We start from the raw sequence: 24,824 nt of genomic DNA on the forward strand, positions 1-24,824 counted from the left end.
TCTTTTTCACTGAGCTGAACTAGTACAAAATGCCTTATACCTTTTTCTTCAGTGAAACTAAGCTTGGCTATGCTCAAACTTAGATGACATGAATTGCAATGAATAGATCTTAAAGGTCCATTTTCTCCTTACTGCTGTCTCACCATTATATTTTATGAAAAATCCTTTTGCCAGGATCTTTTCTTCTGAGAAGCTGGGAAGCTTCAGCTTCTCCATGTTTTGCTGCTTTGGAATGTGATTTGGAGAATTGTTTACCCAGCATGTGAAATTGTTTTTACTTGATGACCAATGACAGCCACCTGTGTCGAGGCTGTGAGCAGTCACAAGATTTTGTTATTCATTCCTTTCTATTCCTTTCTAGCCTTCTGAAGGATCTTTTATCTCTATTCTTTTAGTATAGTTTTACTACAGCATTTTAATATAATATATATCATAATATAATAAATAAGCCTTCTGAAACATGGAGTCAAGATTCTCCTCTCTTCACTTGTCCTGGGACCCTCAAACACAACCACACTGCTGTCTGAACTTCCATTTGTCCTTGGATGAACCTTCTGGTTAACAGCACAGTGCATTTCAATTGTTGGGTTGGGTTTTTTCCCTCTTTCCCATGTATCTAGTTTATTAAAGAATACTGCTTTCTTACACAGGAAAAAAAAAACAACAAAAAAACCCAAAACAAAAACAACAAAAAAAAACCCAACTGCCCAAAATACAACCAAATGTTCTTGCTCTAAAACCAATTCCTGCAGCACTTCTGAAAGACAAAAGGAAAATTAAATGAATGCAACCAAATACAAGTACCCTCAAGCCAAATTCTGAAAAATGTTGTCTCCTTTGTTTTCCCCCAAGTCGGGTAACCATTCCAAGTTTAACGCACACCCACCTACTGTGAAGCCTTAAAAGAAAGGCAGAGAGGGTGTGGGATGAGGTAGGAAAGGAGGAAGACTAATTATTAGAGGAATTTCAAAATCTTTCACTATCTGCAGGTATATAAATTGTGAATGACAGTAAAATTCAGTACTTTAATTCAAGTTGAAGGTGTGCCAGACTTTACTCTGCACAAAGCAGTTGCTGTGCCCAGGGGACATCACTGAGGTGTGGAGGTAGAGTCTGACTTCATGTGACAACTGCACATCCCCAAGGACCTGCATGTGCTCAGCTGCTTGGTCACATGCAGGCAGCAGCACTATAGAGAATCATGGAATTATTAAGGTCAGAAAATACCTCCAAGATCATCAAGGCCAACTTTTAACTGAACAACAAAACTGTATCACTGTGTGCCACATCCAATGACTCCACCACTGCCCTGGGGAGCCTGTTCCAATGCTTGACAACCCTTTCTGTGAAGAAACAGAATTAGTCCCATAACTCTGGAGGGTCCAAAAGTACCAATTTTAGCAATGTTAGGAGAAACTGTTCACACTCTGGCAAACTTGAAGTTCCTATGCTCTTTAATACTCCCACCAAACTTGTATTCATGGCAGACTCTCTCTTCCCTTCACAGCACCCACTCCCCAGCCCAATAATTTCAAAAGCCTCCTGTCTGTAGTCTTTAAAAAAAGCAAGCAAAAGAACAGAAGAAACCAAAACTTGTTTCAACACTGCAGCTTTCCTCCCCCAGAGCAGATGATCCTTGTGTCTGTGCTATTTACATTTGTGTATTAAATTTTCTTGCCAATTCATCATTTCATTGAAAAATAGTCTGGTTCTGCCCTTTCTTGTACTTCTTGAGTACTCCTTGCCCTTTTCCCGCAGCCCAGCTGCAGAGTGAAGAGTTTGGGGTGCACCTCCCCAAACCCTTTGGGGTTTGGGGTAGGCCATGCCCTACCCTGCTACGCTTCTGCCACAGGCACAGTAGGGAAGCAACACGGAAACTAGAGGAAGTTCACTTCACACTTTTTCATCCTGAAAGCTTTGCAAGAATCCTCAAAGACACAGGAAGCAAGGAGGTACTGAAGTACAAGACAGCACTGGCTGCATCTATAACAAAGGCACAGAGCACTAGAGCACAAAAGCATTATTTTCCATAGGAAAGAAATATAAATTCTTCTGCAAAGTGGAAATGAACCAGAGGCTGCCCACTTCTACTCTTAGGCAGGTAACTCGGTAGAAACTGCTGAATTACACAGCTTTGACCAAGCACTTTCAGAAGGCTTCTGGACTGGAAGTTCAGGTTTGGGCTGGTTTTCCTAGTTGAACTGACTGGAGCAGTCTGGATCACAGGTACTGGGCATCACTGATAGTACTGTGTTGAGATATTCTCCAGTCACATACATTTAGATTAGCACAATTTCCCTCACCCTGAAGCTCAAGCATGCAGTTTTCCTGAGACCAGTATTCCTGAGCTTGCAGTTCACCCTACAGTTGGGTCCCTGCACAGAAAATTCTAAAACTGTTAAAATTCTGTTTAAATAGCTCAAATTCATGGTTCATGGCTCCTTTAGAGAGGAAAGTGTGTCTAGAGAAGTCACAGAACATTTCTGTAGAGACAGTGAAGTTCAACAGCCACAGTTAAAAGTCACCTTGAACAAACAAGGGAATTGCCAATAATTTCCACTGTTCCCATCAGCTCAGCTGCACTGAAGAGGATGTGTGAGTGGAAAGCCTACCAGGCACGACTTGCAGCTCCTCTCTCCACAGTCAAATGAACATTAAAAACAACTTCAGGAAATCCAGAACTCATCCAGCAGTGCTTCAGCAGTAACACAAGGGATCCTCTTCTCATAGAAATACCACTGCAGGGCTGCAAAGACGGATGGACAGAGGTGCTGTGCTGCTGTTTCTGAAGTTACAGTGGCAGCAGCAGCACCACCTTGTTACTCCCATTTCCTCCCACAGCGCACTTGGGCGACAACACTTGAGGGGTGATGTTGGAGAGCACAACTGAAGTTATTACAAGGCAGCCTACACACTCACTTCACCATCTGGATGACCTTTGTAATGAAAAACACACCCAAAATCATCTGCAGCAGCCTATGTAACCCTGAGAACATTCCTGTAGATCCAGTAGGTAATACATAAAGACAGAGAGAAGAGCAGCTATGACTATGAATTGATGGAAGTAGCTATAGAAGTTCAATGTGCTAGCAACAAGAAAATCTCCTGCAAAAACAACTTAAAATGACTTTATTTTTAAGTATATTAGCACAATATTTACAAAATCGTTTCATGTTTCATAAATAAAAACAGTTTCTTGGGTAAAGACTATAGATTTATAGATATTTAAAATGTCTATATATTTATATATACACACATATGTACACACACAAATGAAAACATAAGAGTTATGAACAACTTTGGTTTAAATTACTGGTGGGAAAGGGCTGGCTGGGTGTACCAATGACTTTTTGAACACTCACTTTGCAATTCCCACCTACAAGAAATCCAGCCCTTAATGCAACAGGATGGTGGGTTTCTCCCATTTCTGGGACCACAACTCTGCAGCCCATAGCCAGCCACTGAGCTCCTCAGGTTTTGACAATTCCTAGGAACAGCTCGGTCTGATCCCACAGTGACACAGAGGGGTTCTGCTGCAGTTCGCTTTACAGAAATTAACATAAAGCTATTATACATAATTGTTTTTATAAGGCAGAATACCTCAAAAGAATTCCAGTTGATTTGGTTTTTTATTCCTCTGCTGCTAAGACTTTCAACTTACCAGAGGGAATCACTAGTTATAAACAGGGAGCACTGCACAGTACTAAATTAGAAAAATTTTTATTGTAACGGAGACCCATCTCCCATCTTTAGTTAGGTATCACTGAGATTATGGAAAAACCTGCACCAAAAGATTCATCTGTAAGAGCTCAAACCTTCCATGAATACTCCCACTGGCAAAGTAGGACAGTAAAAGTGAGTCATATATGATTCTCCCATATTTTATCGCATGTGTGACCCTCTTCCCTGTGTCCAGTTCCACTGATCCCAGTGAGGGCTGGCCCATAGCTTGCTTTAAATGGCTCAGTCCTGCAGCCTTGGCAAGAGGGACGATTCTGGCAGCACCTATTGTAAAATCAGACACCTCAATTTTGCTTTGTTGAATTCTTAATGCAACTCGGGAGTTCAACGTGCAGAGACTCAAATCCCTGTGACATGCACCCACAACATGGATATGAACCTTGGTTTGTAACATTCAATTCTGAGAACTGCCAAATTACTCAGGATCTTTAAAAACATGGATTTTATTATGTGACTTTGGCAACAGCTTTCCAAAACTGCCCAAGTTTTAAATTGTTAGAAGGAGAAAACCGTGTGTGCCTTTGAAATACAGTACCTTAGTACAAACAGGAAACAGTGTCAAGATTTCTACAAAGCATACACAAAGTCCAAGAGCAGCTAACTATATTGGAACAACTCTCAAAATAGCTGTAGAACTTAGCTGTAAAACATAGAATCTCATGGAATGTGCAAGTCCTAGTAAACTGATTTTTAACCACATCATCATTAGATATATACAGAAACTGAGCTCCCTCACTCCTCATCAGCTCCTCCTACTTTTTATTTTATGTATTTGTGATGTAATGGTAGCAACACAAACGTGGGCCAGAAATTATATCGCTCTTTTCCATTCAAGAAAAGAAGGTTTTAAACTGTCAAAAATATACTAAATAGGAAACTCCTATTTTTATGAAGCATCCACGACTTTCACAAATTCACTGAGTTAAGAAAGCCTGAAATTGCTTCCAATTCCACACACTGCACAACATGAACACAACAAGAACCACATTCAGCATTAAGATTACCAGCTCCTGTGCTCTGTAATTCCAGTGCTGAATTAGGCTCCAACAGCTGAGCAGTTTCTCATCAAAGGATACAGAGGAGGCACGGAGAGCCCTCTCACTGGACAAAAATATAAGCCACCAGAGCACACATGACTACTGTCCACAGAGAGGAATACTAACATCTTGTGGAATTAGAACTTAGTTAATAATTTCAGGAGAGCTGGGAGTGAACTTTGTACTTATGCAACTTTGTGTGTAACTTTGTATTTCTTTAATAAAAATTTGCTGAATGTCAGAAAATATGTATTTGTACAATCTCTACTTCCTGCTTGTATCATACACATAAACCATACTTTGTCCATGCACACAAATAAAGAAAACAATAGTCTAAATGGTATTGCAATCTCTGGGCTCAGCAGGCCCATTATCAAAGCAGTGACTAATGATAGTTTTTAAAAATAATACCACTAAGGATTACTGCAGGGAGACTCTGTACTGGGCAAATAATGCTTTTTATATTCTCACCCTCAACCATCCCGTATACACCATAACAAAACAAAATAAAGATCACATGTGGGCAAACACACATGTTCCTTGCTACAGCTGCTGTGACTATAAAATAATGTCATTTATATCAAAAGCACTTTTGCCACACATGCAAAACAACTAGAGTCCTGAATTTCTTCTCGATGAGTAGTGCATCTTCAAGGCCACGGTGTATCAACAACGGTGTACTTTTTATATACGCATCACATAACTCTGCAGTTCTGGGAATTTAAAAAGAAAGAAAAAGAAATATTGTTTGGGAAGAACAGCAATGTTTTGTGTTGCCTATACAAGTCACAACTTAGAGATTTTTTTTTTTTCCATTTCAAAACTGAAAGCACATTTAGCATTCAAATAGTGGAAAAAGATGTTACTAATATCAAGTGACGTTTCAGCCTCTCCACAAAAGAAAGGTGGACACTGTCTTGGAGCTTTCACCTGTGAATTTGAGTAAGCTGAAGTGGCTCACAGGCTCAGCTGTCTAACCCACCCTGTCCAGATATTCTAATGCCAGTTTACTTTCACATGCTATTTGGTAAGCTGGTCAGCTTCAGCATCTGATTCATCCCTGCTTCAGTCTGTGTGTGAATTTTCCAGGGAAGGTTAACATAGAAGCAGGTAAAGCTCAACAGGTTACTGCCTCCAGCATGTGAGTCAGAGCATTTGCTTTCCATCTGTAGAACCTTCTGTCACTGGTTAGCAGCCATCTTTCAGAGCAGAAAAAACAGTCTTCTACCTCTACCCTAAAATTAAATAGGTAGTTGACAATTTCTGTGCTTTTGGAAGCTCCACCTCAGTACTAGAGGGTAGGTTTACATAACCTAAATGAAACCCAAGAAAAAAAACACGCAACTTATTTAAAACTGATCTCCAAGCAAAATTTTGCCTTGTTCTTCAGCAGGATGAGGTAACTGCAGAGAACCCATCCTGATCTCCCTTCTGGTCTGCTCTGATGCAATGGACTGGCAAATATCTACTTGTTTCCTGGTCTCAACTGTGTCAAGAATAAGCAGTGGCCAGTTCTTGCCCTGCCATCCCCTCCAGCCAGTTCAGATTTACTACCTGGTATACATTTACCAATGTGTTTATGAGACACCAATGCACTTGTCCTGTGTAATGTAGAAGTGCTTGTATTCTTACTGGTTTAAAAAATAATTATATGGGATATTTGGGTGAACCAAATGTAGCAGTCATAAGTAACACAAATCAAACAGCACATGGTATTTGTAAGGAAACCTGTTTTTAAAACTCGTACACCTTTTTCCAATTAGAGCTAACTAGTACCTCATTTATTTGCTTGTTGTCAATTCATGCCTCCTAGAAATGGCATGATATAGAAGTGTTTCAAGTGAGCTAAGAGATTTGGAGTGATTCCTCCCACGTAGCAAAATGCTGTAATTGAATGCAGGAATACTAGGCTAAGGGTCTAGTCATACCTCATGACAAACTTGCTCAGTATTCAGGAAGAAACCTAAGTAACAACAGCATCAACAAGTGCTTTTTTATCCTATTCCCATGAAAAGTACAGCTACTGAATGGCAAAGACTCAATAGCACTGTTTTCATTTTCAAAACTTATCATCTAGCCTAAAATTTAAGCTCTTCAATGAGAGCAATCTCAAAAATAATAAACTGAGTGAAATCTGATTGGGATACAATCTAACAAAACCCAGAGAATTCAAGTAACACCTAAAGAAGGGGAGAGGGAGTGAAAGCTAAACCACTTTCCTGTCAATTTCCATTGGAGATCACTCATTAAATGCAGAGCGAAAGCTTAGTTATATCAACAACAATAAAACAAAACAAACAAAAAACCCCATCCCAAACTCAAAACCACCCCACACCCAAATAGAACAACCCACCACCAAGGAAACATTCCATACATCTTAAATACTACATGAGTGAAAAGGAAACATAAGCTATTTGCCTTTCCACATTTGATCAGAAATACACTATTGCACAGTTCTCTCACTGACTCATCCTCCTCACTGTCTGAATACACATTCTTCCCCTATTCTTTCTTTTCAATTAAATACAATTTGAATAAGAACAACACCTGCCCTGAAACCTGTCCTTCAAGTTTCATTGAATCAGTACTGGGTTACTCTAAACATCAAAACCCTCAAATGCTCAGTCATTAAAACAAGCATCTGTTAGACTTACCATCATTCTAACATCACTCCTTTTGCATCTTTAAAAATCAAGAAGATGGATTAGTAAAGAGTGAAAGAGAAATAAATGCTTCACAGGTTAATATTCAGGTTAGTTCCAAAATTCAGGTTAGAACTTGCCACTACTCAGCATGCCAATTAGTGAATATAACAGCAAAAAAAAAAAAAATTAAAGTAATCCCTTCTTCACTGTAAATTTCCCTCACCTTAAGTGCTATCAGTCTCTCAACACCATGAGAGTTTCCCCAACCCAAGGAAATATGCAAATAGAGTGGTAAGGATAGAGTGGCAAAGATAGGATTTGATGTACGATGTTCATTAAGTATTTCACCCAAATAAATCTTTATGAATTAACATCAATTTTCAATACAAGTCCCTCTTCTTCCCTTAAAAGCTGGACATTTTGCAAAGCAAAGAGCATGGACATAGTATCATGAGATACTAGATTTGTCCTAAAACAGTCAAACAGTGCCTCTGGCTAGCAAGCACAGTGACATAAAACAGGGAGTCTGCAGCTGCAGGCAACATTTTATTGAGAAATCAAACTCTTACTGACTCACAGAGCCACATAAGTTGCCACACTGATCTGCCATCTTAGTGTTGTGGTAGTGGGAACTAGAACCATCTTTATCCATAATTAATCCCTTAATGAGAAGATAAACCTTGAATATCACCTACCATTTAGTGGTTCTTCTACAGCTTTCTGCAAAACATTTAAAAATATATATATGTATAAAAAGCCTTCATGTTTACTTCTGGCTGGCCACAGTTAAATTACTCTAATTGACATATACAGTAAGTAGTGATTCTACAAAAACGAAGAAAGCTTAATGTTAATCAAATTAATGACTAAAGGTCTGGAAAAAAAATTTTATCAGTCAATAGCTGCATTCTCCAAGTAGTTTTCCCTTACTGTGACGTTTACCCAGATGAAATACCCCTAGGTGGCAGCGGAAGCCATGCAGATACTACTTTTAAGCTCTAAAACCTAACTGATCATTTCTGTCATTTGATCAATGGTTAGTAACAAAGCAGCAGGACTAAAAAAGAAAAGAAAATTAGTAGCCAAGCAAATCAAGTGGAATCTCCTCAGAAAGAAATACATGACAGTTGTGCATTTAGTCTGGTAGACAATCATCAGAAACAACACATGCAACCTACAGAAATGCTAAAAAAAAAAATCAGTACTTGGTTAAGATGGCAGATTTCAAAAACACACATTTTCACCCTTCGACTCAGGAAAATCTCAACAATAATTTTTTAAGTGTGCCCCAGTGTCAAAATTATGCCCTTCACCAATATTAAGTTTTCCATAATCATTAGATGACACAGAATCAAAGTGTATTCTCAAAATACTTCACACCTATTTACTGCCTCAAAGCACAGCAATATAGGCTGAAGAGCCCTTGATGGAAACAAGCAGCATGTTAAGACACTCCAGTTTCCACCAGGTCTTTCCCCAGCCCTAAGTTCACAAAAACAAATTATATCACTTGAATTCCTCTGTATCTAGCCCTCAGCTATCTGCAGCTGCAAAGAGCATATTTGCACTAGCTGAGGTTTCCAATAACCTCTAAGTTTTAAAAACTTCTTTTGATTTCATTCCTGTCCCCAATTCAGAGAGTAACATGATGTTCATTCCTGTGTTGCTGTGGCTATTTATTTCTCAATTCCTTGCTGACATGGAAGACCCCCTTGTAAGGAGAGCAGGTCATAAAGAGAACAGAGTTCCCATCAAAGCATGCTATTTTGCATGCAGGTTTCTAGTTCAAAGTTTATTTACAACCAAAACTAAATTAAGGAAAAAAACCCCATTCTCTCTTGCCCTGTTTACTTCTATTCTACAAGTAAGCACAAGGATGTTAGATAAAGGCAAGATTTCATTTTGAATGAAGCATACCTTCAATTCAATTCTCAGCTCATTTTTATAACATCTCTTAACCTCTTTTCCTTCCATTTTTTAAAACTCTGTGCACTTATATCCCTTCCATTAAAAAAGGCTAATCCTCTGAAATACTATTCCTTACAATGAAAATGGATGAACAAAAGCAAAGGAAATAAAAAAAAAACAACCTAGAAATCTCTTGTCCTAACTGCAGTCAGCTCTCACTGTTAAAAACCATCTTCCTTCAACAGCTGGGTCTCAGGCTCTAGACTAGAGACCTGAAAATGTGTCTAAAATGATGGCTGGCATCCAGGAGGTGGGATGAGTTAGTATTTGCCAAATTCCCCTGCTGCAAGGAAGTTTTACTGGTATTCTACAGCTGTGCCTCTTTCTTTACTTCTGGAAAACACCAGAAATCAGGCAGTTCACATTCACTCAAAAGCACTGTGTAAGTCTGTGAAAATTATTTTGGAAATTATTCTGCAATTCAAAACTACCAACCAAAAGCCTTCTTAAAAAAACAAGGTATTTTTCAATTTGTTCTGTGTTACCTAAAGACAGGCACATTCTTTTCAGAAGGTCTCATCAAATTATGGGGCATTATAGGAAAATCAGAAAAAAGCTCAAGGTATGCCATCTGTATAGCCAGGAACTGAACAGAATACCAAAGCGTTCTGGTGTACAAGACCAAAGACTTAAAAGGTTTTTTCCTTTCTTACAGGCCACCTGGATGTTTTACACTCACTTTAATGAAAAAGCTTTTAAATAAGGTGAGAAAAATGGCTTTTAAATATTCAGGTGGAAGAGTGCATTGTAAAAGAATGCCAAACTACCACCACTTTTCAGAGACAGCAATGGAAACTCCACTTGGGCACAACAGTCAGAGTAGCCCTATGTCAGGGTGGCAATTACACTACTACAGACACACTCAATAGGGACAATAGAGACCACCAACTCACTCAACATTAGACATCTGTTACACAGCCAGAACTGTTGCTTGCTACCAACCTGGTCTGAATTCGAACTAGTGAAGAAAGGTTCAGTATCTCACTACAATCCCCTGAGCCATCTAGTCACCCCAAATTTATTAATTTTAAGCTTACCCCCGGACGAGGATGATCTTTCATTCTGGAACCTAAAATAATTACAAAAAAAAAGTGACCAAGCAGATGAATAACTGTCACAATCAACCAAATAACAACATAGAAACATAGAATTGTTAAGTTTGGAGAAGACTTCCCAGAAGCCCAAGGAACCAGCAAGCCCAACCCAAGCACAACCACTAACCCCTGTCCCAAAGAGGTTAAACATCACTTCCAGTGATCATGATTTCATCACGTCCTAGGCAGCCTGTTTCAATCTTTGACCACCCTTTCAGAGAAAAAAATTTTCCTAATGTGTAATCTAAACCTTCCCCAGCAAAACTTGAGGCAATTTCCTCTCATCTTGTCTCTTGTTACCTTGGAAAAGGTATTGTCTACTGATAAGGCTTGCAACAGAGTTGTAACACCCAGAATTGCAGCTTCCCCTGTCCAAAGATACTTAATTCTATGATCTGGAAATCTTAGAGCCTCTAGCACTCTTCTGTTTAGGGACCAAATAATCTTATCACACACAGCATGTGAATTGCCCCACTCGTGCACTCAGCTCTAAAGGTGAATTAGGTTACTCACTATTCATTGTGCTTATTTTGGCATGCTAGAATCTACCCCAACAGTCACATTTGACTTCTTCAGCCAGCACAACCAAACCAGAAATGCAACATTTATGCAGACCATGAGCACACAGCATTGAATACTATACAAACATACGGAAGTAAACCAAAGTCAATAAAATATAAATTTATTGTTGTTATTAAAAGGCTTGATTCACATCTGCCATATTTTTGACTCATCTTCATTTGTCTTGGATATCAAATATTAGGCATTCTGCCTTAATTTCTTCTCTACTGGAAATTCTCCCTGTCTCAGGGTCTTTTTCTGGCCATGCCCACACATGGTGTGCACACATTAACCTGGGAGACTGCATGGCTCAGTGCAGACTTGTGACTGCACTCACTTCAGCAGCTTGAGTCTGGAAGTAACATATCCTCAGTTGCACAGTTCTGTGTCCACAGAAGGTGGACAACAACGAGGTGTTTGAAGAGCCTGTGCACAGCTTGAAACCAAAGCCACTCTAATCCAAGCTGTAGAGTCCATGCAATGTTATGCTGAGGTGTGCAAGCATTCCAATCACCCAGCATTGCTGCGTTTTGCTTATTTAGCACATCTTTAAATCTCTCATCTTTTTGAGATCTGATGAACAGATCAGTTTCTGAAACGATGCCTTGCTATTCTTTTATCCTGGGTTTTAAAATTAAGCAGGAGGAAAACCAGGGTTCACAAAAATGAAAGGTGTGCATTCAAATTGCTCTTCTTTTAACCTACTTCTAACTAGTGCAAATCAGTAGGCAGATTTTTGCTTCTTTAAATCCATGTTTTGATAAGCTTTTGTCACCACCATCCCACAACCCACTCTACAGAATCCTTTACACCCTTTTGCTCTCTTCATTCTAAGATCCAGCTGGCCAACTGTGTAAATTGAGAACTTAAACACCAACATCCCTCCTACAACAGAAACATTCTTACTTAAGAAACCTGGCTGTGTTCATCTTGAAACAGTTTATGATGATAAACTGTGGATTTCTTAACTCAAGATTCCCCACATACTCTATGAAACAAAGCCAACACATACCAGACAACTTTTCAGTAATTTTTAGAACTATGTAACTGTGAAATCACACCTTGTGCTCAGATAAATTATGTCTATTTGAAAGGAAAATAATGCAGAATATTAGGTGCTACTTACCCATAATAAACACGTAAGCCAGACTAAGCAAACTTGCAATAGCCATAATAGCTAAGCCAGCAATCAGAACAGACCCATGTAATGGAGGACAGGCTGGGAAAAACACAATAAAAGAACTGTGTCAACTGACACAAAAAAAAGCACAAAATCCTATCTTCAGATATAACTGCTTAGTAAAATAAATATACCTGATAAAGACAGGCATGTTTAATTTCACTTTCAAAGCTATCCCAGAACTACTCCTGCATATTTCTTTTTTGTATACATTATTTAATGATACAGAAGCATTTACTGATTTATCCTGCTTAGCTGATACATCTTCAATCCCAACTGTTTTGGCCTGTAATTGTATTCCATGACAGAATACAATACTGTTGTTATTACAATTATCTGTCAGTTTAACCCAGGACGAGCTGTTTCTTCTGACAGTTCAGGGTCACTGAGCTGAACTCCCAGAGATACAGGTAACATTACAAGGTATGTATTGGAGAAGAACACCTTGAAAAAACTAGGCACACTTTGCATTTACAAGCATTATAAAACATCCTCAAAAAAACCCTTGTATTAATGCTTTACCAGAAATCTCTCATCAGTTTATTTTACTATTACAACTTACAGAACTTACAAATACTTCTGTAAATACTAAACAATAAGCATAAAATTCAAATCACAACTCCACTGAAAGGGCTGTCATTTCACCCAGGTTAGACAAATCTTTAGAAACCACTTCAAGGAGAAATAGGTCTTAAATCCCCCAACAAATCAATGACTAAAATGAAGAGTATCTGTACAAAACAATAAAACAGGAACATAAAGTGCCTACAAGGAACACAAATATGCATTCTCCTACTAAATACACTGCCAAGGACAACTAGTCCTAAATTGACCCTTTTCTCTGCTGCGGGGTTCTCTGGTGGCACAGGGGAAGGCAGGGAGGGAACAAAGGGAGGCCAGGGGCAGGGACAAGGGATATCACTGTGTGTGGTGGTTAGCTGCAGTTCCTTCACCATAGTGAAGTGACAGTTTTTCAGTGATGAAACAGTGTCAGCCACAACCACACTTACAACAGCCCTAGAACAAATCCAAGTTTACTGTTTCTACATTTATCTTTGTAATGTGTTTTAATGGTATTCATTGAAATATTAACGGACTCAGTTTAGCAAGGCATTTCTGATTTAATCACTTAACATGCAAAAATTATTATTGTTTAATTTCTAAATACCCTAGGCCTCAGTAAGAATAGCCTAAAGGAAGTATTACATACATCAGTTTCATGACTGCATTCTGTGAGCATCTGCTTAAAAAAAAAAATTTGCATGTTAGTGTTGCATGTTTTAATTTTGCATGTTAGTGTTGATTTTGGGTGACTATTATTGTTATTCACCAGATAAAAATATTAGCACAGTAGTCCTAAACTGCATTTACAGAAGTACTAGCTAACATTCCATGCAGTGTAAGCCATTTTCACAGTTTTAGTGTTAGAAATCAACAAACATCAGGTGTAGACAAAAGGCACACTTTCACAGAAGACTTAACTGCTTACCTGGAACACACAGTGCAAAACCAACCACAGCAATTATAAACCCAAGAAGTTTCAAACCTATCAGAGCCAATGTTGCCTGCAGTAGACTGTCAAAAACTGGAGAAAAAAGAAACAAAATTTAAAAATTTAACTACAGAGATGTAAAATACAGATAATTGCATAAAGCTAGACATCAGATTCTCCTAAATTCTAAGCTCAGCCAACCAGTGTGGTAAGAAACCTACAAGTCACTGCAAGTCAAGGCTCCTGTATGTACACACAAACATACAATTATATATATAAAAATAACATTACAAACAAACCACAATTAGAAAAAAATGGAAACCATTCTCAGAGCTAATTATTCAACCTGCTCCCTAAACCCAGGAAGGGTGAGCAGAAATCACTCAGATGTGCTACGCAAAATCTCACTGTTTAAGCAGGTAACTCCTACTTCTGTGAAGCAACTCAGCCCAACAAACACAGGCTAAACATTTTGTTTCAAGATACTATAAATGTGATGAACCCAGGATGCTATTGTAGCATCTATTTATAAAAATTAGAATATTTTGTGGATTATGGGAGTAGCTCAGTTTGCTTCAATCCATGTGTTAGTGAGTAAAGAAATACTCACCAATTCCAAACATGACGTACTGAAGAGGTACCAAAATCACAGCAGGGATTACAATTAGGCCAAGACCAGCCTGATTCTGTACAGTATATCCATCTGCAAACATTTATGTGGGAATCAGTAAAACCAAAACTGTTAACTGGATTAACACATAAAGCAACAAACATAAATCATTGGCATCACCGAATTTCCCACTGAAGGAACCAGAATTCACTCTCTAGTCCTTAATATTCACCCAAGGCAGTAGGATAGAAAATATACATAAATTTTGAGTCAGTATCTTCCTATGATCACTTGAGGGCCTGACAACTCCAATGCTGTTTCTGCTGTAGTCCGTATATTCTTTTTATTTCAAAATTAGTAGATGACAATTAATAGGTGGTACTAATCTTCATACTATAGAATTGAAGATATTCTTTTCTGCTCTTATTCCCTTAAATTGAGAGCAATTTTAATCACTTACCTTGGATAAAAAGAGCTGCACCTACACCAGCTACAACTGCAAAGATGACAAGTGCTACAATAATGCACACTTTCTTCTGAGATTCAATTTCATATTTTAATCCTTAAAGAGACAGAGAGGAAAACAATCAGACACACAGATTCTCGCACTGAAATACACAGATTTATGACTTGGACTGTTCCTAAATAAAGAAACTCAAACTCCTAAAATTTAAAACTATATCCACTCCCAAGATTTAATTTGTTTCTATTGATTGCTATGGTTAATATGGCTTACTCAGAAAAATGACACCTGGCATCAGGGTTTCAGTCAAATTCTTACTTCCTCCTTTCATGCAATTCAGCTGATATGTTATCAGAGTAACTCTGGAACATGGTACAGGTTAATTCAAATGTTATAGTAAATTTCTTACTCAGGTGAGTGTCAAGACAGGGATTTAGAAATTCCAGCTTTCATTCTCTTCTTTATGACACACTGTGAGCTCAGACACATCACATCACCTCTGTCCCCAAAGGAACTTAAATCCTAAAAGCCAATTCTGTAAACTAAAGTCCCAAAAACCCACGTCAAACAAACCAATACAACACCCGCCAACACACAAAACCAAGAAAACAAACATTTCCAAATAGTACACAGAAAAATCGTGCCAAATTTAACAACCTATTTAAAGGCATAAAGTATCATTGGTGGATTCCCAGGTTATCTAAAAGAGTAAAATATAAAGGGAAAAAATGCACCAACACAAAAAAATCCCAACAAACAATAAGTACACCCATATTTATTAAGTTCGGGATAGGACACCTCATTTCCCCAGAGAGGCCAAGACCTTTCAGTGAATTGCCCAGATGCAAAAACATCCAAGCACACTAAAATTACTGCTATAAAATGACAGTGCTCTCCATGAAATAATTTTCCTAAAAAAACTGGAAGTTCTGCTATGAATGCAGGGCAATAACAAGTCCTGAACATATCAGAGGTTCCTATACCATTATAAAATATGAAAAGTGGGAATATAGCAATACAGAGATAAAATAATTTTTAAAAGTATGTATTAGTTTTCAACCTTGGACCATGGATGGACCTTTGAAGAGTCACATAACTTCCAGAGATTCATGAAAAAGTAATAAAGGAAGTTATACATAGATGGCTGAATATGCATGTGATTATTACAAATCACTCTGAGTGCATTTACTTTCCATTTCTTATGGACTTGACTCTTAGCTGAAATGTTTCTCTTTTTTATGTTTATGTTTCAGAAGTCTACAAATTGAAAAAGGCTGAAAAACCTCAAAGACTGAGATAATAAATTGCACCATTTAAAAGACCAGGACATAAAGCACACTCTGCATTGCACAGATGTTGGACAACAATGTATAAAGAACATCTAAGGATGTCTGTCAGTGGTGAATTGATGCACCGCCTCCAAAAAAATGTAACGAATGCACAGACATCAGTGTTAACTTGTAACTAAACCACTGCTAAAAGACTAATGAAAAGATTTACATTAAGAAGATACATCCTTCTATCATATTGATTTTATGGACATATAATGAAACATTTTTGAATTATTCAATAATGTCATGGTGAATCAACTGTGAAGAGAAGCTTCACACATACCACACCTCTCTGTATTATCTGGAATGATTTCCACACATCTTTTAGATCTGAGTACCACTTTTAATTTTACATGGATGCCTTTATGCATGGAAGTGATTTCAGGACAAATCAGCAACTGCAAAGAATTAAAGAGTAAATACTTACCAATAACACTTAACTGAGCTGCACATAAAATAACAAGTAAGCACATCAATGATATGATGACAGCCCTTTCCACGAGAAGGAACCATGATCCTAGGGAATAAACAAAGAAAAACAGTAGGAAGAGAATAAAAACAGAGGCTGTTTGCTTTGTATTTATCATTCCTCTTAGACTGTGCTGTAGATTGCCCAATATTATATGTAATTCAGCATTAAGAATTGCAATAGGCTAAGAAACCTATGTCCTCTGCCTTTATATTTTTCTGTGTGACAACCTACTTTTTCAGTACATTCAGCCATCCCAGTATTTTCCAAACTGGAATTATTAACTTCCACTGGAGCAGAGAATATGCTGGTGCTAATTTTTGGCACTACAAGCCACTGAACTTGTGGAACTACAAAAATCTCTGTAAATCAGAAAAACAAAATTTAGGCTAAGCAGAGAAGATATGAAAGGTCCAATCTGATGCCTTCTCAGCCATTCTATTCTACTTTCAATGGCAGTAACTCCGGAAGAAATCCAGATGTGTGATAACGAATACAGGAGCTAGCCTAAGTGAGAAGGAAACAATTTTAAGTTCTCCCAACATCAGCCATCTAGACTTTTTTCCCCTGCATTTTGGATGCCGTAGGCTGTTCAGTCAGTCATGCTCCAAGACCCTGTGAGCCACCTTCCAACATAAAATTCTGAAAATATCTCCACTGAGCTAGAAAATGCAGTTAATTCTTGCATCTCTGCTCATATATTCATTTAGGCTCACTCAGTGGAATCCAAAGTCTCCATTTCTTACATTACACTTTCCACCACTCCTCTGCCTGCACATTTGCTTCCAAAGAAATTTCTAATCTATTAATATGCATTTGTTGCATTTTTCTGGAGCAACAGATACAACTTTTATGTATGGAGAAACATGTAATTAGGCAGCAATACCTCACAATTTTAAATGCCAATTAAATACCCTGAGGGCAGCTTCTAAGTTCACAAATTTCCCTCTTTCCCTCCCCTCCTCCCACGAGAGGTCAAAGAAGTAGATATAGTGCATACAACAGAAACACAAGGCAAACATTAAGCTAAAGGCAAGCAAATGGAGAAATTGCTTCTAACTCACCAAAACAAGGTTGATTCATTGAATTGTTTAAAGCAAGGCTTTTTGCTTCATTTACAATATTGAAAAAGCAACTAATATTGAACAGTAACTTGTAATGCACAGTGGCCACTCCCTAGACAAAATAAATTCCAGTGATGTTGTTTGATGCAGCTGAGAATAATTGAAGAAAGTAACTGCAAGCAGACTCTGAGAGCCACTTCACTTCCTCTGCAGCATTTCCAGCTGACGCTATCCAGTGCAAAGAGAAAGCAACCAAGAAGCCTGGTATCTGCTGGGGCTTCAGCATGCAACACAGAGCCATGTGTGGTCTGGTCCTGGAGTCTGAAAGAACTTCCTGTACAGAAGAGCTTGCAATACTGCAGACACATGCAACATGCAAGGAAGAGGAACTGCTGAAAGCATTTTCCTGGAAATATACTTCCCTTACTCTGGTGCTTCATAGTAATCAGCTGAACTCCTGGCATAAAGTAGTGTTTTGAGAGCCAATATAGGGCAGTCAGCTCCAAGCTAAGAAGAGAGACTTCCAGACTGAGGGAAAGAAGAGTGAAGAGAAAGGAAACAGGAAAAAGGCAAGGAAGAAAAGAAGAAACAAGAAGGACAATGAAAGAAGAGAAGAGAAAAAGCAGCAAGAAAAGAGATGGAGAGAGGAAAAAGATAAGGAAACAGAAAAACTTGACAGTCACTCTCCTGATCAGGAAAGTGTGTCTGTTCACAAAGATGAAGGCACTTGCACAGAAATCTTGCTCACACTCTTACCCACTGCCTAGGTGAATCCAGGAATTCTTTAAGAGAGATGGAGGATAGCTGGCTCTTGTATGACTATCTTGTTAAAGAATCAATTGGAGCATGCTAGTAGTGACAGCATGAATTCATTGCTCAGAAATGACCCAGTGAAGACTGGTACAAGATTTCCATTATCCACTAATCCTTTTCAAAACTCACTCACTAAACTTTCTTTGATTAGCTTATTGTCTCAAGAGTTTCTCTAGAACACTGAGGAGGAGCAAGCAACAGAAAGTCGTGCAGAAGAACTGAGAGAGAGAGAGCAAGCGACTGTGTTTTTCTTTACCCTCCAATCTAAGTTTTACATTTTCTGGCATATACTCTCAAACCTAAGGCAACCTCAAAACTATGAGTTTTTCACTAACCACATTTTTCCTCTGGTGTTTCGTCGCCGCAACTGACAACTAGAAAATGAAATTAGAAAAATTATATCAGTTTCCTGCTCTGTTGTCTTTATACCAATTTCATAATTATATAAACACAGAAAACAAAACTTGCAAATGGGACTTGATTCTCCAACATTCTCAAGCCTTGCTTCCTCCTCTGGAGAGTAACCCTGAATTGCATGAACAGTCAAAACAGCCTGAGTAAGCTGTAAGAGAAGGAAGGAAACAAACTGTATATATCTCTTCCTTGTTTTTGCAGTGTTCTAAGAAAAGAATGATATTCTAGCATCTTCCCTTTCAGTGGCTGTGCGCTTCTCAATTTCAGGATCGTGTCTGCTATGCAGGGTATATGGTAAACTCAACAACTAGACCCAGCTAAGAATTACATAAATGCCCACAGCAGGACACAAGCAACATATGTTTGAGCTTCACAAATATTTTATTGTGAAATGCAAAAACTAATAGCAAAACCAAAAAAATTCTGGAGTCCATGGGTAAGGCTCTGTGTGCTACATATATGCAACACATTCAGTGCTTCTGTGCAGCTCTCCAGAGGCAAGTCTCCTGTGCAAAAGACATAAACAGGGCACACCTACGTCCAGTGAAACTGTCACATCTGCATAGCACTGGAGAGATAACACAGGTACAGCAGAACCCATTATCCAACAGCTGAGGCGCTGGAGAACGTGGGCAGGGCCCGACAGGATAAAGTAAAATAGCTCTCTAGATGAGAAATTCATTTAGTGAATCTCATTCATTTTAACATCACTTTAAACACCATCTTTGGAACATGACATTTAATGCTAGAAAACCACAACAAGCTGCCAACTAGCAGTAGCATTTTCAACCTCGCTAGAAAACTGCCTACTTTCAGACTGAGTTTCAGAGCTCTTAAAACAGAATTTCTGTTAGTTCTACCTGTAGTTTTCCAGCAGAGTTAAAGGTTGCAAGAAGCAATTCTTCCAAGAAAAGATCTCTGCAGACAGTGTGATGGATGTATTCATTTCAGTATTATGCAGATGATCAGAAATATGTCACACAATAACATGAGACTGCTGAATCTATCAGCATCTACATAATCAAAAAGATGTGGGAAAGCATAGATTTTTCCTATATGGGACCTAAATCATGCTCAGACATTATTACAGAATGAAAAAATGTGTTCAGATCTTTCCCATGGAAGCACTCTCCTCTAACTTAAACCTAAAAAAGCCATATCAGCTTGCAAGTTAAAAGGCCTCAGTGCTGCATGCTTTGTATTTCACTTTAAAGGAACACATTGCCATGTTCATTATTTTTCTCTTTCCCTTAACATTTTGCTTGCTTTCCTGTTCCAATAGGTTCTGAAACAATAGCAGGAAACTCACCTGAGCTGTTTTTAAGTTCCATTTTTATTTCTCCTTCTCTGTTTGATTCTGTTACTTTACAGCTGTAATTTCCAACAGTTGCTTGTGCACTCTCCAGCACCAGTGAGGCCACACCCGTGATTAATTCCGGTTGGGATAAAAATTTTGCAGATGAAAATGATGGATCAATATTAAATTTCTTGTTTCCTCCATGGTAAGAAAAAAATGTAATTCCTTCCTTTTTCCAGGTAACAAACATGGTATTTTCATTGTTCTGCTTTAGATTAGTCACATAACAAGGTAAAACTACAGTTTCATTACAGTCATTTTTTTCTACAATACTTGCTCCAGAAAGTGACAACTGGGCAGAACCTATAAAGAAAAATGAAAATTGACACATTCAGAATTATTTCTTAATACTCAAAAACAAAGAAGAAATAATTACAACAAGTGAATTGGGAAAACAAAACAAACTCTCCCATGAAACCACAAAAAGAGAATCATGCTTTAAGGGATCAAGAGAAGATGGAAAAAAAGGCATTATTATAATTCTACTTACTACACAATTCTACACAAACGCAAGCCATTCTCACATTAATTTTATATATAGATACCATAACCTATCATACATTTTTAAAAAAATTTTGACTGCCATTTATTTACTTGGACGTTTCTGTTTCACAAGGGGAAATACTGACTGGTTTCTGCAAAGCATACAGATGACATGAACTGTTCTACTGATGTTCAGTTTTTTGCTGCTGATCACACAAGTATCTATAAACTGAGCTCCAGGCATCAGCTCCACCCAAGCTTCACTGACAGCTCATTAAGGACACAAGGAAGAAAGTCTCACTTCTGAGAAAAGGCAGGCAGGGCAGCTTAGTCAAGAAAGCTTTGTCACTTGTTCCCTCTTATCTCTGAAGGTGGAGCCAAATGCCCATAGGTTTAGATAATTTCTTCCAAATTCTCTCTTTTCCTTTCCAGTGAAGAAAGTGCACACACAATACCATATATTTAATAAGATTACTACTTAGTATTTGACTGCATACACAACAGAATGGAAAATGGAGAATTTGTAAAAATCACCAACCTGTACTACGAATCACCATGACTAATGCCTCTAACAATCACATTCAATGCAGGTAAGGAAAAATAAACACCTCAAAGGACAATTGTATCCACTGCTGGGTTTTCCCATCTCCCTCCCACACGGCACCTCAGCTCTAAAACAGTAGCACTGACTGGCCACTGTTTCAAGAAAGACTTCACCCCAATGACAAGATTTCATCAGAAATGAAGATTCATTCATTGGTTCTTAAGAACATCAAAAATTGTAACAGCAGTATATAAATTACATCAGGAACCAGAAAAAAATAGGTTGATTAAACTAGCTTGGCTGTAAGCCATGAAGGTTTGAATATTTTATTTTCTCTATTTGTTGGTATGAAGTCATAACAAAGTTTAATAGCTTTCTTCATAGTAACTGCTCCTCAAAGTCCCAGAACCATTAATAATTCAAAATGCTTTACTACATCCACCTGATAAAACTAAATATGGGAAAGGATATGAAATCCCCTAATACTGTAAGCACTGATACAAACTGGAATAGCTCCAGGGACTTCAGGGGAACTACTTATACTCACATGTGTAAAACCAGCTCAGAATGATGATATGTATTTAATGACTAAACTTAATTAGGGCAAGAGGAGAAAGAAAAAAAAAAGGAAAGGGGAAAAAAATAGTTATGTCACTATTTGCAGTAGCTCTTTAGAGCTTTTTTTCCCTCAACTCAAGAGTCTCAGATCACATTTAAAAAAAAACACTCCTGTTTTAAGTATCGCTTTAATATTCTAACAATATTTCCTGGATTACTACTGAATATCAAAAGCTTAAAATAAAGGGGCTCTGTATATATTATGCATGACAGCACTTCACAATGAAGGAAGTATTCTCTGGTTTACTCATTGTGTTGCATTTAACCAATAAAAGCAACAAAAGCAGAACAAAGGGAAACCATACACAAACCTCAACCTATGCCCTAATAAAAATCAAACATACACAATTAAAACCTTCAATGGTTCTTTGTGAAATAAATGTCACACCTGTTTCACACTAAATAATGGTAACAACTGTTGGAATTTTTCTTCTTTTTCAGAGCCAGCACATTTGGAGGAGGTTGTGTGGCTGCTCTCCCACTAAAGGGAGCCCCACGGCTTCCTGCAGATGGTACTTCCACTACCAACTTCCCAACAATTCTGGTGCCAAGACGAAGCCAAGAGAACCCTCTCCCACCAGTTACCAAATCGTGCAGGCAATGGATTACTGGGTGGGCTCTTCGCCTCCAACTTTCTTACGGATTATCATCTTAGAGGTGTCACATGAAGGTGGCAATTTTAGAGCCTCACACTACGCAGCGCGGGGGCTTCTGAAGAACTTGCAGTTGCGAAGCTGCCACAGAAAGGTTCTGCACATGCAGAGCAAACTCAGAACTGCCACACACGGTTGGCAAAACTGGTTAAGTGCGGTCACTGCACCTGATGGTGGGAGCCGGCCCTTCTCACCTCCTCATGGAAACCACGCTGGGGCACTTGACATTTAAGCCAGTCCACTGCTAACACCGGAACACAGACCGGGATTTCGACGTGAGGTTTAAACGCGCAAGCTTCGATCTGTTGCTCACTGACAGCACAACACTACAGCACCTGCACCTCGGTGACATTTTTTTAGCCCTGTCCCCCCACCGAGTTTCTTCTCAAGGCAGAGAAATAAGAATTTAAGACTGTGCAATGTCAGCTGCACTTCGATGGCGCACAAATCATTAAAGATCAAGAAACGCCGCCAACCCCGGACCCCGTGCAGCGGGGGAGCAGCGTGACAGTGTCGGGAAAGCACACGGGGCTGAGCTGCCCTAATGCACAGGGAGGAGAGGAGCAAGCTCCGGGCACACTCCTGCTCCTCTCCTCCGCAACTTCTGCGGGAAGCAGCCCACCGCCGGCCCCGGGGACAACGCGGGGAGCGGCGGGGGCTGGAAAACAGCGTGCGCTGTGTGCGTGTGCCCCCGCTCCTTCCCAAAGGATGGCGATCCACCACTGCGGACCCGCGGTCCCACACGCGCCGGCAGCCAGCAGGAAGAGCCGGGAATTCCGGGCAGGAGCGCCGCGAGTCGCCCCGCCGAGCGGCGGGAGGACGGGCGGCGGCCGCTCCGCCCCGCTGGCCCCAGGACCGGCCGCCGTCCGCCGCCACCCGACCTTCCCCTTCCCGCGGCTCGCGGGGCGGCTCAGCCCTTCCTTCGCACCCGCCTCACACCCCGGGCTCCCCGCCGGAGACACCGCGCGCGCGACTCGCGCCGGGACGCGCCTCGGGGCGATCGCTGCGGCCGCAGCCAGATCAGCCGGGGCGAAGAGGGGAGAGAAAGGCGGGAGTGCGGGCGCGGCGGGCACTCACCTGCGCGCAGGGCGCCGAGCAGCACGGAGGCGGCCAGCAGCCACATGGCGGAGCGGCAGCGGCGGCGGCGCGGCCCGGCGCAGCGGCTCGTCGAGCGGCGCCGCAGGGGGCGGGCGGCGGAGGGAGGGCTGAGGGGGGGGGCGCCGCAGCCGCTGATTGGCTGCTGGCGCGGGGGTGAGCGCGCGGGGCGGGCTCGCCCTCACGGCCGGCCCCGCTCCCCCCCCGCTCCCCCCAGCCCGGTTACTCCGCAGCAACCCGCGGGAGCTGGGCTGTGATAAGGCTTGTTTGGGGTGATGTTTCGTGTCTTTTAAAAGCGATTAGCAGGACGTGTATCCCACGCCCGGCTGAGCTCCGGGGGCCGCGGTGCTGTGGGTCGCGTTTCCCCGCACGCACAGCGTGGCGTTCGGGGCCGCGTAAAATGGCTGCCGGGGGAAGATGCCGGATCCAATAAAAGGGGAAGCGTTGACGGGGAGACTCCTCCACCGCTTTGTTGATTACGAAACATCTTTTATTTTTTGAAGGGCAGAACCCCCGTTGGAGTGGGCGGGGGCGGACGGAGGGAGCGCTTTCGTTTCCCCCGTCCCTTCCCCTCAGTCAGCTGACAGCGGGGGCCGAGGGCATCCTCCGTGTCGCTAAAAGCCTGTGTGGCAGACCAGCTTTCCCTGGGGTACGGTCGCTCCTGGCTGCAGTTGAAAGTTCACTATGCGCTAAGTGCAGGTGAAACACAGAGTGTTCAAAAACACTGAAGAACTTGGAAGTGAGCAGTTGTTGCACTCAATTTAAAAGCGAGGATAAATGCTCCTTTTTCATATGTTTGCAGTAATGCATACATTTGACAATTTCAGCAATGAGTTTTTGGGTTTTTTTCCAGGAGCAGCTCTTCTTAGAATTTTTAATGTAGAGTTACATTAACATTTTGAATCTATGCATATTTTGTTCTCAAACATGTGTTGGTGAGGCATTAAAAAAAGGACTGTTAAATATATTTGGGGAACACAACTTCATGTATGTTTATAGATATGTTTATGTTTACAATGTTGTTACAAGTTCCAAAGTTCAACCGAGGATGAAAGCCAGGGCAGAATCAAAAATTCTGTGAGAAACTGAATTTCCATAGGTTTTATGGCTCACGCAGATTTACTGCATTTATGGGGTTTTGCAGCATTTATATTGGCTTTATATTGGGTGGGTCTACCCCACAAACACCCCC

The 24,824-nt window shown here is 40.1% G+C and overlaps 1 protein-coding gene across 8 annotated transcripts; it reads right to left on the reverse strand.

Annotated features, from left to right (window-relative positions):
- Positions 1–3,101: 3,101 nt before the first annotated feature.
- On the reverse strand, positions 3,102–24,058 carry CD47 (CD47 molecule). Of its 8 annotated transcripts, none has more exons than XM_039732732.1 (12): positions 23,615–24,050; positions 20,192–20,542; positions 18,804–18,842; positions 16,550–16,639; positions 14,789–14,890; positions 14,329–14,421; positions 13,716–13,811; positions 12,173–12,265; positions 10,429–10,460; positions 8,119–8,143; positions 7,433–7,460; positions 3,102–5,491 (listed from the first exon to the last, which is right to left on the reverse strand). In XM_039732732.1, the coding sequence occupies exons 1-11, from the start codon at positions 23,658–23,660 to the stop codon at positions 7,435–7,437; spliced, it is 993 nt and encodes a 330-aa protein (XP_039588666.1). In that variant the 5' UTR covers positions 23,661–24,050; the 3' UTR covers positions 3,102–5,491; positions 7,433–7,434. The 8 variants fall into 8 exon arrangements, with proteins under 8 accessions (XP_039588666.1, XP_039588668.1, XP_039588670.1 ...); XM_039732734.1 differs by lacking the exon at positions 8,119–8,143 and adding an exon at positions 8,602–8,608; XM_039732736.1 differs by lacking the exon at positions 8,119–8,143.
- Positions 24,059–24,824: the final 766 nt, after the last annotated feature.

Source organism: Passer montanus, unplaced genomic scaffold, assembly GCF_014805655.1.
Source record: "Passer montanus isolate IOZ18808 unplaced genomic scaffold, ASM1480565v1 scaffold80, whole genome shotgun sequence".
In the NCBI taxonomy this organism is placed as follows: Eukaryota; Metazoa; Chordata; class Aves; order Passeriformes; family Passeridae; genus Passer; species Passer montanus.